The sequence below is a fragment of the Sylvia atricapilla genome, chromosome 5 (assembly GCF_009819655.1).
Source record: "Sylvia atricapilla isolate bSylAtr1 chromosome 5, bSylAtr1.pri, whole genome shotgun sequence".
Classification (NCBI taxonomy): domain Eukaryota; kingdom Metazoa; phylum Chordata; class Aves; order Passeriformes; family Sylviidae; genus Sylvia; species Sylvia atricapilla.
The window spans coordinates 71,957,111-71,970,684 of NC_089144.1; the positions used below are offsets into that span (position 1 = coordinate 71,957,111).

The 13,574-nt window shown below is 53.7% G+C and overlaps 1 protein-coding gene across 1 annotated transcript; it reads left to right on the forward strand.

Moving 5' to 3' along the window:
* Positions 1 to 7,930: 7,930 nt before the first annotated feature.
* Positions 7,931 to 12,808, forward strand: C1QTNF6 (C1q and TNF related 6). The gene is made up of 2 exons (XM_066320165.1): positions 7,931 to 8,164; positions 9,769 to 12,808. The coding sequence occupies exons 1-2, from the start codon at positions 7,933 to 7,935 to the stop codon at positions 10,314 to 10,316; spliced, it is 780 nt and encodes a 259-aa protein (XP_066176262.1). The 5' UTR covers positions 7,931 to 7,932; the 3' UTR covers positions 10,317 to 12,808.
* Positions 12,809 to 13,574: the final 766 nt, after the last annotated feature.

Sequence of the window (13,574 nt, forward strand, 5' to 3'; positions counted from 1 at the left end):
CAGCACTCTTGTAACGGAGTAGCTTCTAGAGAAAAGAGACAGGGGAATAACAGAGAAGGGAAACACCTTTACAAAGAAGATGCTCCTAGCTCTCCTGAGGACCTGACAGAGAATTGAAATTGCTTTATCTGCTCGAACGAGTGGAAAATATGCAAATATTTGCCGATGAAAAATTGCTGTTCTTTGCCTTCCCAAGCATAAACTATGCAAACGCCGCACAGCACGCAGGCGGCTCACGCAGATCCCACGCTCGGCGCGTCATGCACAAACAGACACACGCGCAGAGCCGGTGCGTCAATGCAGCCGGGCCGGCACACGTGCCTGCAGCACCGCAGCTCCTCTGCACGCCCAACAGGACCGCGGCAGCCCGCAGCCCTCGGCTGCCGGAGCGTGTCCGGGCGGGCAGGACCCCCGGCTGCCCCCCGTGCTCCGGGGGGACGGGACACCGGAGCCCAGACCGGGCCTGCCTCGCTCTGGGCACGGGACACCGCCGGGGGACACGGGACACTGGGGACACGGGGCAGAGGACACGCAGCGGGGCGGGGGACACGGGAGACGCGGGGGACACGGGGGATGCAGGGGACACGGGGGACAGGGGACACGGGGGACACGGGGCAGGGCACACGGGGGACACGGGGGACGCGGGGCAGGGGACACGGGGGACAGGGGACACGCGGGACACGCGGGACACGCGGGACGCGGGGGACATGGGGCAGGGGACACGCAGCGGGGCGGGGGACACGGGGGATGCAGGGGACACGGGGGACACGGGGGACAGGAGACACGGGGGACACAGGGGACACGGGGGACAAGGGGGACACGGGGGACACGGGGCAGGGGACACGGGGGACGCGGGGGACGCGGGGCGGGGGACGCGGGGCAGGGGACGCGGGGACGCGGGGGACACGGGGGACACGGGGGACAGGAGACACAGGGGACACGGGGGACACCGGAGGCGCGGGGCACGGGACACGGAACACGGGGGTCACGGGGACGCGGGGGACACAGGGGACGCGGGACACGGGGGACACGGAGGACACGGGGAACACAGGGGACACGGGGGACACGGGACACGGGGGACACGGGACACAAGGGACACGGGGGACACGGGGGACACAGGGGACGCGGGACACGGGACACGGGGGACGCGGGACACGGGACACGGGGGACGCGGGCGCGGCGCGGTCCCTCCTGCAGAGGCGGATCGGGCAGCGGCGGCAGGCGCGGCACCGCGGAGAGCCGGGAGCGCCTCCCTGCCCAGCGGGGCTCGGACTGGGCGGCGGCGCAGCCTCTCCGTGCCGACCCCCCGAGGGTCAGACACCCGGAGCGACCTGGGCAGGCGTGAGAAGTGTGCCGTCGCAGCACAGAGAGACACTTGTGTCTGGGCTGCATCAAAAGAAACGGCGAGTGGAGGGAGGGGATCCCTCCTCTCTGCTCCTTTCTGGTGAGACTCCGTCTGGAGCGCTGCATCCGGCTCTGGGATGCCCGATACATGGAGGACACGGACCTGTTGCAGTAAGTGGAAGACAGCAGTGATGAAGATAATCAGAGGGCTGGAGCATCTGTCCTATGAAGATAAGCAAAGAGAATTGGGGTTGTTAGCCTGGAGAAGAGAAGGCTCCGTGGAGATCTTAGAGTCCCTTCCAGTGCCTTACAGGAGACCACAGGAAAGCTGGAGAGGGACTTTTCCCAAGGGCAGGTAGTGATAGGACAAGGGGGAATGGCTTTAAAATTAAGGAGCTCGGGGTTAGATTAGATATTAGGAAGAAATTGTTCACTATGAGGGTGGTGAGGCACTGGCACAGGTTGCCCAGACACTGTGGCTGCCCTGTCTCCAGCAGCATTCAAGGCCAGGCTTTGAGCAACCTGATCTACTGGAATGAGTCCCTGCCCATGGCAGGGGGCTTGGAATAAGATGATCTTGAAGGTCCTTTCCAAACCAAACGACCCTGTGATTCTGTCATTCAGTTATGTCAGTCTAGTTCCCTTAGTGCAAAGCACCCTCACAGATCCAAGAGTTTGTGAGCTCTTGAACACCAGCATCCTTGCCCATCCACCTGTCCACTCATGCCCCACCACCCCATCTCCCCTGCACAAAGTTTTTCTTCCTTTGGTGAGAAAGCTGATGGGTATCTCTGAAGAAAGTTTTCTCACCCAAACCGCTGTGCGCCTTTCTCAGCGCTCCTTGTGAGAGCTGACATGCCCTGGGTAGTGATCTACTGTTGATAAGCGATACAGGCAGGTCTAGGAGTGTGCACAGGAGGAGATGGCAAAGGAGTAAAATTTTCTGGGTCTACACAGGAGTAGATGGGAAAGAGGGAGCCTTCAGGTGCATGCAAATACAGAGAAGCAGAAGGAGTAGGCTCGCCTGAAGGCTATTTTTAAGAATTGGTTCCAACAGGCTGTAATGTCACCTGGTATCTCCCACCCAGCCAAGCTGCTGGATCTAGATTTTCACAAGACAGCAAACTCTTTCTAGTTGCAGTAGGGATAGTCCTACTAATAGTCATATGCCAGAGTTTGGGATGGATACCAGCGCAGTTCCTTGGTCTCACAGGCAGGGTCACAAGGTGAGGGTAGGAGATGGAGCACTCAAGTTGGAAAAGCTGCTGATGGGGTGAGGGGCAGCCTGGGTGAGGCATCTCCAACTGAGGCAGCTTGTGAGGCAGTGTCTGATACCCTCCCTGCTCATCTGTGTCGCACAAAGACTGTCTGTGGGGACACTGGGAAGTTGGAGACAAGCTCAGACTTTCCTGCTCAGCATTGGAGACTGCCAGGTCTAGCAACAGCTTTGCTCAAGCAATGAGTGCAGGTGAACAGCTCTTCCAGCTGCTCCTCAGCCACGTGGCATTTCAGCAATGCGCAGGGAAAAAAAAAAAAAAGCAAGCAAGCAGCAGAGTCTTTGCCAGGCCTTGATCTCTGTGTGAGACAGGCCAGGCCGCCAACAGCACACAGCAGAAATCCCTGCTGGCAGAAGTGCCTTCAAACTCAGCAGCAGCAGCCTGCATAAGCCAGGGAACGTGTCATTTCTGCTTGGTCCAGGCCCCACATGGGCAGAGTCTAAAGAGAAATGTGGCCATGCAGCTGACATCTAATAGGTCTGCCCATCCTTAGAGATGTAGAAAGTATTCTAATTTTGTACCATGCTGGTGCTCTTGAGTAACAAGGGCTGGCTGTTGCACAAGCCCTGTGCATACACACGGAGCCCACAGGCTGGAAAAGATTCATCTAATCACAGAATCACAGTTCGGGGTTGAAGGGACCTTTAAAGGTCATCTATTCTTCCCAGCCTCTTCTGCTTCCTGGCCAGAGACGATCAGCAATCCTGCTACAGCAGAGTGACAGCTGCTGTCACAGGATAACCTGAAGGCACCACGGATTACTGAAGCAAAAAAACCCCACATTGCCACCTTTGTGTGTCATTGCCACCTTTGTGTGTCTCGGGTGTCCCTTTCTCCATTTACAGGCGCTATGGAACGACAAGGCAAAGGTACCCGGGAGAGTCAGGCTGTGATGGAGAGGAGGCAAGTGTAGAGCAGTGCTGAGCTGCTCATCCCTTCCCGGCCCGTGAATCACCTCAGCTCTCTCTCCAAGGGTAGTAACAGCAGTGGCCAAAAGGCTGAACTTGGCTTCCCGAAGGGATCAGCTGTTTAGCGGAGCACATTGGGATGCCGTGCCGGGTGGGTGGAAGAAGGGAGGGAGGAGGAAGGAAGGGAGGGAAGAAGGGAGAGAGGGAGGGAGAGCCAAGGCTGACACGGGCCAGAGCAGGAGGGGAGGCACTCACAGAGGCCTCGGAGGCAGGATGGAAAAGACAGTCATTACATAAGGGCACTTGGCGAGCTGCTGGCTGGAGTCAGCTGGGCCCTGCCGGCCCTGCCTCCCGCGCTGCCGACCAGGAGCAGCCAAGGATACAGGACCGAGGAGCAGCTAAGGATACAGGACCGAGGAGCAGCCAAGGATACAGGACCGAGGAGCTCAGCGCCGGAGCCCTGCCGAGGGGAGCGGAGGTAAGCGCTGCTCCGCTCCCCATCGTGATGCTCTTCAAGGTTAGGGGCAGAGCGGCGGGAGCATGGGGAGAGAAAGGCAGCTGTGGCCGAGGAGAAGCACTCAGGAAGGGGAAGAGAAGCGGCTCTTGGTGTAAATGACACTTTCGCTCGGGAGATTTGGTGAGGGAGGAGCTGTGAAGGGCGAGTGTTTGTGTGTGGATGTATGTCTGTACGTGCAACAGGGCAGATGATGCACATGTGCCGCAGAGGAGCTGTACGCAGGGGGTAGGGAGGAGAGGAAACATCCATTTCCTTCTCCATACTTGGGGTAGAGAGGGGGGATAGGATGGATGCAGCCACTGAAGTAGAGACAGTCTTTGTCCCCATACTTTGCCAGTGTTGTGGTGGGTACAGGAAAAGGGAGGAAATGGAGGAGGAGGAAACAGCTGCTTTTGAGCAGGGATCATCGCAGTACAATCTGGACAGTGCTTCCTTGGGCTACCTCCAAGACAAAGTGTGTGAGGAGAGAGAACGAAGATTGTCGGGCACACAAGGTGCCCTCAGGCTTGGACTGCACTTTAAAGCATGGCTGGCACAGGTTTACTGGATAGAATTCTCAAAATCTCCTGCAAAGGTGACTGCCCTGGCAAAATATTGCTGGTATACACCGTTCCCTTTGGGGAGCAGGGCAATGTTACCCTAGTAAAAGTGTCCTTACGGGCACAAACTTCTGCCCAGCTGGGCAATGCCACCAGAGCATGTCTTGGTTTGCTGGCCCCTGGCAGGTCCCTATTACGGCCAGATGAGACATTAAATACACAGTCCTGCTTGCTGCCCACTGTGAGCTGCTCTTCCAGTCAGAGGAGATACAGGCAAAGGCCCCAGCTGATGAGGACCCCCGTGAAGAACATCTGCTCGGCTGTGAGCAGCTCAAGAGTACAGATGGAAATGTGGGACTGGAATGAGGACAGTGGCCTCCCTGCTACCTGTGTCCCTTGGAAAGGTGGAAGAGACCAGGCATAAGGCCAAGAACTGCAAAAGTGGGTAATGTCATGTCTGGAAATAAGCCAGGGAGGGAAACCTGAGAGGCACTGCAGGAGCTTTTTTGGGACAGAGAGGAACTTTGTCTTCAGTATCCGTCTCTAAGTTTTCATACGCTCCAGAAAATTTACTTGCCTCTAATGGTACTGTCAGCTGCCAAAATTCCCACCAGCAGCAGCCAGGAGTAGACAACACAGCTGATCACAATAACCCTCTTTTGTCAGATGCTAAGGCTCCATTAGCAAGAAGCATTGCCCTAACTTTTCCCCTCCCTCTCATTTCCCAAAAGGGGAAACTGAGGCACGGGCAAACGTTCGCAACTTGCAGTGGATTTCACTGCACATCAATGCTGGAGCCCGGTGAGGAGCTCATGTGCACAGCAGTGAATTTCTCTGTCCTCTTCCTGCCCCAGCTGGAAGGCATGTTCACTCCATGTTCATTGAGCTCCAGGCTGACAGGCAGCCTGAGAATATTTCCAGGCCTCCCAGCCCCCATTCCTCCCTTCCCCCCCAGCTCACAGTACATATTTTCCCAGAGTTTTCCGCTTGCTTCTCCAGTGGTTCTGGGGTCCTGCCAAACGCCAGCCACTCTCTGGGAAGCAGGGCCTCCCATTCCTAAACCAAACAAATGGGAGAAGGGAAACAGGAAAAAAAAGTCCCAGTACACGTAGACACGCTCAAAACCCTATTCCCCTCAGAAACCTTGGAGCCTTCTGCAGCTCCTCTTGGAAACTGCAGGAGGCACAGTGCTGATTTGGCATTTCTGACCCCTGCAGAAGAGAGATAGTGTCCATCCTTCCTTCTGCCTCCCCAAGATCTGTATGTGCACACACCCCCCCCCCCCACCACACACCCAGGGTAGAAATACCCAGGCCACTTTTGGTGCAGAATAGAGTATTCTCATCCTCTTCCCAACAGACTCCACAGTGTAAAAAAACACAACAACTCACGTCTCTCCCACCCTGCGTTCTTCTCCTCTCCAAAATTCCCTTCATTCCAATGTTCTGGTGCAGCCATATTGTGCTTACCCCAAAGGGACAAGCTTGTTAGCTTGGTGCCAAGCTGGGGACAATGGTCACAGCCAGGGTTTGTTTCCAGATCCCCGGTTTTGCTGGAAGGCAACTCCCAGCAGCCAGGCTCTGCTTCAGACCAGGCACACCCCTCCCATCCCAAATGCTCAGCCTGGGACCTCAACAGGGGACGTGACCAGCAGATGACACATGCTGGAGCACAAGGCTTGGGGCTCTGCCCAGGCAGAGGGAATGACCAGAGAGGGAAAAAACTGATGCCTCTCCCCATTGGCAGCTGCTCCTGATAGCAATGTCATGCCTGGGGCAAGAGGCCACAGCGACATACAAAAAAAAAAAAAAAAACAAAACAAAAAAAAAAAAAAAAAAAAAAAAAAAAAAAAAAAAAAAAAAAAAAAAAAAAAACACCAATAAACCACCGCAGGAGAGAATGAAAGATGAAGTTTGGGGACAATGAGTGGGTCAGGCCCAGCTAGGAAGAGCATGGTCAAGTGAAGGACTAATGCATGGGACAAGGGACTAGTGCAAAGGACTGCGGGCAGGATCCTGTAGCATCCTGACCGAAGAAAAGTCTGTCTCTTGCCCCGACGCACCCTACCTCGTCCATCCTGAGACCCCAAGGCTGGCACACTGCCCTGCTGCTGTCCACCCCTCGCACAGGGCAGTGCTGCCTGCAGTTTTTGCCGGCTGGATGCGAAAAGACAGAGAGTAAAACCAAACCAACAACACGTACGAAGAACAGGCACTTGAGTTAAAAGACGCTGAAAGAGTTAAAAAGACGCTGAAACCCAAGCCGGTTTAGGATGGAGAGCGCTCCAAGCCCGGGCGGGAGGAGGGAGAGGAGAAGGGGAGGGAGCCGCTCCAAGGCCAGCTTGTGCACCCAGCCAGCGCTGAGCAGTGCCTGTGCCAAGAGCCGGCTCCCTGACAGCCATGGGCCCTGGAGCTGCCCTGCAGGCGGAGGGGAGCCGGGGCTGGGCAGCCAAGAGGGGAGCAGCTCTGCTGTGCCGGGCGCAGGCACAGGATGGGGGGCACCGGCTGCAAGAGGGGCTTCCTCCGCTGCTTGGCATGTCCGTCTTTCGTAAGCATACTTCTCTGCAAGCTGCAGAGAGTCACGTCCTTCACCACGGGCAGCGAAGCAGCTCCCCTCTAGCCTGACCAAAGGCTGCCCTGGGGAGCCGGCTGTCCCCTTGGAAAAGGGCTGGGGTGCCCCTGAGAACCCACTGGGCATGGGTGGGAGGGCACCCAGCCCCCGGAATCCGTGGGGTTTGGTGGGGGAAAGCAGGAGGCCGAAGTTGAGCTCCCAGCCCACAGGAGAAGAGGCGTCTATCTCTGCCAAGAGATGTGGGTCAGGCTCCATCTGGGACATGGGGATTGTTTAGATTCCTCTAAAGAGTTGATAGGCAGTGATAGAAGGGCTGGAGATATCTTTTTTTACTGCACTTCCCACAGACTGAGCAGCCTTGCAGAGCATGCTTTTGCTAAAGAACTGCTGAGGTTGGACTCAATGACCCTAGAGGTCTGTTTCAGTCTTAACAATTCAATGGTTCTGTCTCCTTCCTCTATCCCAGCCTGGGGATTGAACATTCTAGTGGCTTTAGTGGTTTGCCCAGTCAGCATCAAGCCTTCTCCCAGGGTCAGCACCAAGTCTCCACTGGCCTGGGCAGAAGGGCGTGGGGAACCCTCTTGGGCCATGTGGTTTCTGCTCAGATTGCACTCTTGAACAAGCATGTAAAGTCCCTCCACAGGACGATGCCATTTCATCCCACCCCTGCCTCCAACCACAGAAAGATGTTTCATCGTGATCTCTGTTCCATCCCTTATGTCCTCCCCCTTCTTATACCTCACTCTTGGCACTTCCTCGTATCTTCCCAGGTCACCATGGACATAACCCACCTGCGCACATCCCTGAGCTTCCTTTTTCTCCCTCTTCTTGTGTTTGGGGCACCCGCTGATGAACCCAACCTCACAGAACCAGGCCCTGGTGCTTGCAAGCGCTGTTGTGACTCACTGGACTCTTCCACAGACACCCCACCAGTCCCTCCCAGCCACCACCACTTCCCCTACCCAGTGCCAGAGGTGCGTCCCTATATCAACATCACCATTCTGAAGGGTAAGTTTTTGCCCCAGGATGCCAAGGCCAGCTCAGGGACTGACGGCATTGCAGTGGAGGTGACAGCTGGCTTTCTGGCATGCTGGTTGTGCTAACAGACCACACACAGGGTTTAGGTGATTTGTGCTGTGATGGGGAGTAGCCTGAGGGGATGGAAGTCAGTGCATGGATTACAGTCTGCTGTGATCTGTGTGTCTCAGGATGCTGCCTGCTACCGACTCTTCCTCCTTGCTAACACAGAAGTGGCCCTGGCAGCCCTTTGCCAAGCTGGGAGGACACATTCCTTGTCTCAGACTTACAGAGTCCTGTCGTGCCTGAGGGAAAGAACACTCCTTATCAACTGCAAGATAAGCGTGTTTAGAGGGCGTTGGTACCCAGGGAGGCTGTGGGGAGACCTTCTCCAGCTCTGTGGGTCATGTGCATTTGGGAGCGGGAGGAGGGCAAAGGGAAGCAGCAGTTATTAGCAAGCATCTCCAGGTTAAACTGGCAGTGACCCCCAGCTCACTCCACCCTGCAGTGGCTGGCTTGGCTAACAGGAAAGGGTTTCCTATTTTGCATCAGCTCCTCCCTTCAGGACTCCCCTTTTAACCTTTGCTGTGGGCAAAAGCCTGTTCCCAGCTGGATGCTGCCACAGGCTTCTTGTAGCCCTGTGGTTTGTCTGGGTTAACTAGGCAGATGCTCTTCCTTCCCTGCCCTGCCTGGAAGTAGCTGTAATCCATCAAAGCTCAGAAGGGCAGAGAGGGACCTAGACTAGAGTGTGGTGTCTGAGGGGCTCCTTCAATACCATGCAGGGGATGGAGAGGAAGAAAAGAACAAGATACAGATTTTTAATGCTGCCGCTTAGTGCTGGAGGCTGCTCTGGGTCCCATTCCTTCTCTTTATACACAAAATACATTCTGGTGCTGGTCTCTCTTCATTCTGGTGCCTGCCCAGTTGTGTGATGGGCAGTGCACATCAGCTTAGAACTGCAGTATTAATTATATGGGATGCTCAAAGCACGCCAGTACTGTGAAAGTACCATCCCTCTAAGTTGCAGTGCTCTATCTGCCCAGTCCAGCTTGGATCTTTTCCCTCTGACCCACGGTATTGTCACTCCCTGATCATATTCCCCCATACGTGTTAGCTGTTCTTGCCCTTCCCCAGCCTGCAGCAAGACCAGTGTGCATCCTGTGGGGATAACTGGGTCAAAGAAGAGGTGGGTGGGAGGGCAAGGCTCTGCTGGAGGTAAAGTGGGGGGAGGAAGAAGAAGTTAAGAGCCCGAGTGGTACTTTGGACTGCTGGGCTCCCTCTGAGACCGAAGTCTCCTAGGGAGAGGTCCTGGTGCCTCCAGCAGAGCTGTATCATTTGGTGAGCAGGAGATTCAAGAGACTGATTCTCGCACCGGTCTCTTGGTGTGAGATTCAGCAAGAGACTCCACTCACACCCAGAGCTCTGCTAGCCCCTTTCCCATTAAGAGCAGAGGTACTGTGACCCCCAGAAATGTTCCATCTTCTGGCATTGCCCCACTCTTGTGAGATCCCCTCCCTCCTCATTAGGCTTTTTCACTGCCGCTTCCAGATCTCCCGGCATCACGCAGGAGTTGTGTCCTCTGCTTCCTCCCGCAGGAGAGAAAGGAGACCGGGGAGAGCCTGGGATGCCAGGGAAATGGGGCAAAGAAGGACCACGAGGCGAGCGGGGTGCCCAGGGCCAGAAAGGCAGCAAAGGACAGATGGGCACAGCGGGAGACCCCTGCAAGCATCAGTACGCCGCATTCTCTGTGGGTCGCAAGAAAGCGCTGCACAGCAGCGAGGGCTTCCAGGTCCTGATCTTTGACACCACCTTCGTCAACCTCTACGGCCACTTCGACATGTTCAATGGCAAGTTCTACTGCTCGGTGGGTGGACTTTACTATTTCAGCCTCAATGTTCACACCTGGAACTTCAAGGAGACCTACATGCACATCATGCACAATGAAGAAGAGGCAGTCATCCTGTATGCCCAGCCCAGTGACCGTAGCATCATGCAGAGCCAGAGCCTCATGCTGGAGCTCCAGGAAAATGATGAGATCTGGGTGAGGCTCTACAAACGGGAGCGGGAGAATGCCATTTACAGTGATGATGTTGATGTGTACATCACCTTCAGCGGGTACTTGGTCAAGCCCAGCATTGAATAACTGCCTCTCCTCTTCCTTGGGGCCTCTTAGGCCTTTTCCTTTTCTCTCTCTCTCTTTCTCTCTCTCTGTCTCTCTTTATTGCCCATAATCACTGCAAATCACTTGGAAATGGGCCTGTGAAATCTCAGGCACTGAGTGTGAAACTTGCCACACTGGCTCCCACGCTCTCTTGTAGCCAGACCTGTGTCTGTCCACTTGACATCATGGCACTACCACCTCTTGCCCCTCACCTTATAACCCCTACTTAGGTCACTGGCTTCTTCTCAAATTGCCAGCAAGCTGCCTCTGGCATTTAGGGTTCTAGAGCAAGAGGAAAGCTAAAATGCTGCTCCTGGGCCTGGGCCCCTCCTTGGGGCTTTGTACACAAAGAACTCCTGTGGAAAGGGATAGAAAGTCCCCACTGCTGAGGTACGTCCTGGCTCCTCTCCATCCTGGCTAAACACACCAGTTTTGCAGTCTGAAACAGGGTCACAATGTCACCTCTGATATCTGTAGTCTAGAGAGCAGACTCGGGTTTGATAGTCTCCTGTAGCACAAGGAAGATGTAGGAGCACTGAGAGAGGATATTGTCTTTCCAAAAAGGGAACTGTTGGCCTTCTAAACTGGCTTTCCATAGACACCCTTCTGTGCCACAGAATCCAGGCTGGCTGTCAGACCTAGACCTGGTGGGATTGTCCTCCTCTGTGCCTCCTCTGTGAAGAGCTCTATCTCTTCAAAGAGATGAAGGGCCAGACACCTGGCCAGACCCTTCATGGGGTAGAATGATTCAGTAGAGGCAACCATTCTGTTCCCACTAGGGCTCACCAGTACAGAATGAGAGAGAGAGAGAGAGAGAGAGAGAGAAAAGCCTGAAAACCCCCTCCCACACCACCCCTGGGGTGTTACTCAGTCTTGGCTCATCAGCTATGGGAAGCTGGTCCAGAGAGCAAACGTGAATCTGCTCTCCTTTGGCAGAGGTGCCATTTCACTGTCCTCCTGGACGTGGTCCTCCCACACTGGTATTGAAGGACCTGTTTCAGGGCCTGAGCTCAAGGCTGTAGGGGAAATTGCAGTTCAATCAATCCCAAACCTGGACAGGCTGCCACTTCTTTGCCTCTGTGAGGGAACAGAGATAGAAGTGAGACTACAGCACCTTGCCCGAGGGTTAAAATATTCCCTGCCGTATGCTCCACGCCCTTTTCAGCAATCTCATCAGAGTAACTGAGAAAAGCATGTGGCTAAAACAAACCCTCGCACTTTTTGTCGGGTTGGAGATGTCACTGTGAGAGAGGAATGCCGGTGGTAGGGTTTTCTAGTACTATTTATATTGGTCTCACACTGCTCCCACTTGCATCCCTCTGGAGGGGATGCTGCAGTCCTGGGGGGAGCAGGTGAGGCTGGCTCAGCACTTTAGGAAACCTACTCCCACCTGTCGTGATGCTCCCACAAACAGCACTGCCAAGACTTGTCTCTGTTTTGAGTCTCAGGGCAGGACAAGCAGGAGAAACACGGGTATTTCTCCTCTGCTCATCACTGATCATGAAATTGTTGGACTTTCCTGGGTTCTGCCGCCTCATGATGAGCCACAGTCTCTGCCTACAGCACGTGGGACTACCAGGGCTCTCCCAAAAGAAATGTGCCTCATTTTACAAGATTAGGTCTGGTACACGCAGCCCAGGCTAGCAAAGGAACAGGGACCAAGGCTAAATATTAAAACTGACCTTGAAAAAATTGCGGGGCATTTTCTCTCTTATCCTCTCTGCTTATTCTCCGTGCTTTTTTTAAGGAAGCTGTACAAACTGTAGTTAGTTTCAGGAAATTTGTTTGGATCCTCCCCACCACTGTCAACGAGGCAATGGGTATAAAAACCAAAGTTTCACTAAGGCAAGGATGATTTTTTTCACAGGGAACCATGATGAAGGGAGCATGGAAACTAAAGGAGACTGTGAGTTTCTTCCTCTCCCTTAGCAGGTCAAGTGTGTGGAATTGCTCAGAGAAAGGATTTCACATAGCAGAGGAAGCAGAAAGCTGGAGGTGGTGCTCAGGACTGAATCCCTTTCTCTCTTCCTCAACAGGCTGCAAAGCCAGAAATAGTCTATTTACAGTGTATAGTGCCTCATGCCTGCCTGAAGAGAAGCAAGCCTCTCTTAACACTGAATATCTCCACAGACAAGCTTCCTTCTTTCTCCTTTCCCATTTGGTGGTTGAATGCTGGTGACAGGTCTCCTGTGCCACCCATGAGCAGGCAGAGAGTGCCTGATGCACATGAGAGAGGAGGGAAGGGGGACCAAAGGGTGTGTTTAACAGGCTTTTGGTGCTAAACAAGATGGCATTCCCTTGGTGCTAAATCAGATTTCAGAAGTATTGGGTGCTTTCTGGAAAGTGTAGTAGGCTGAGTTGTGATGTACTCTGGAATTAATGGTGCTTTATGTAACAAAACCAAACAGACTCCAAGAACTTTTGTATATATATTTTTTTTTCAGTGATATTAAACTTTTTTCCTTGGTTTTTTTTTTTTTGCACTTAAATCTGTTTTTCTCTCCCAACCTATTCCTTCTAGCTCTGGTTATTGCCGAATGTTGTGATGGAAAAGACACTGACCTGAAAATGACAGGTACAAAGTCTAACTCAGCTCTGAAATTTCCCTGGGTAATCCTTGGCAACCCTGTGTCTGTTTCCTTCGGAAAGAACCATTACCTTAAAATATTTACTTCTAATTGTAACAACTGTCTTTCCTTTTGCTGGAAAAGCTTTCAGCAAATTCAAAAAATTTGATGATTACCAAAAACATCCCAGGACAATACAACGGATTGTAGGAGTAGCTTCAAATACTTATTTATATTTAGGAAAGTTGGGGTAATGCTGAAGGTCTCTTAAGGGAGTCAGATCCCTTTATCTTATGAAATATTTAGCACATTCTTCTATCAAGCCCTTGGTAAGCACATGTGTTTTCTGTTTTCCCTATTTTCCTCCGCCAGGAGCTGGAGGCCAGGAAGCACAGTGCAGGAGTGATAGTAAAGTGTCGATTGGACACTTGTGCTCCCTAATACTGGAACGGGTGGGAATTCCACAGTTAAGCTGGGCACGCATATTTGGAAGACCTGTGTGTGAGGAGAAAGGCCTGAGGCTCAGACCAGAGGTGGAAAGACAAGTGGCAATTGCAGGTAAAGCTGAGGGAGCAGGGAAGACATGAGCAGGGACTGGAGACTTGTAAGCTTGAGTGAACGATCTAGAAGGAATAGAATCCTAAGGACAGGGAGATGCCTTTTGGGGTCTCAG

Excerpts from the sequence above, each read along its gene's own strand:
- C1QTNF6 (XM_066320165.1), top strand. The coding sequence starts at position 7,933 with ATGGACATAACCCACCTGCGCACATCCCTGAGCTTCCTTTTTCTCCCT. Across the intron at positions 8,165-9,768 it reads CAACATCACCATTCTGAAGG|GAGAGAAAGGAGACCGGGGA; the intron begins GTAAGTTTTTGC and ends TTCCTCCCGCAG.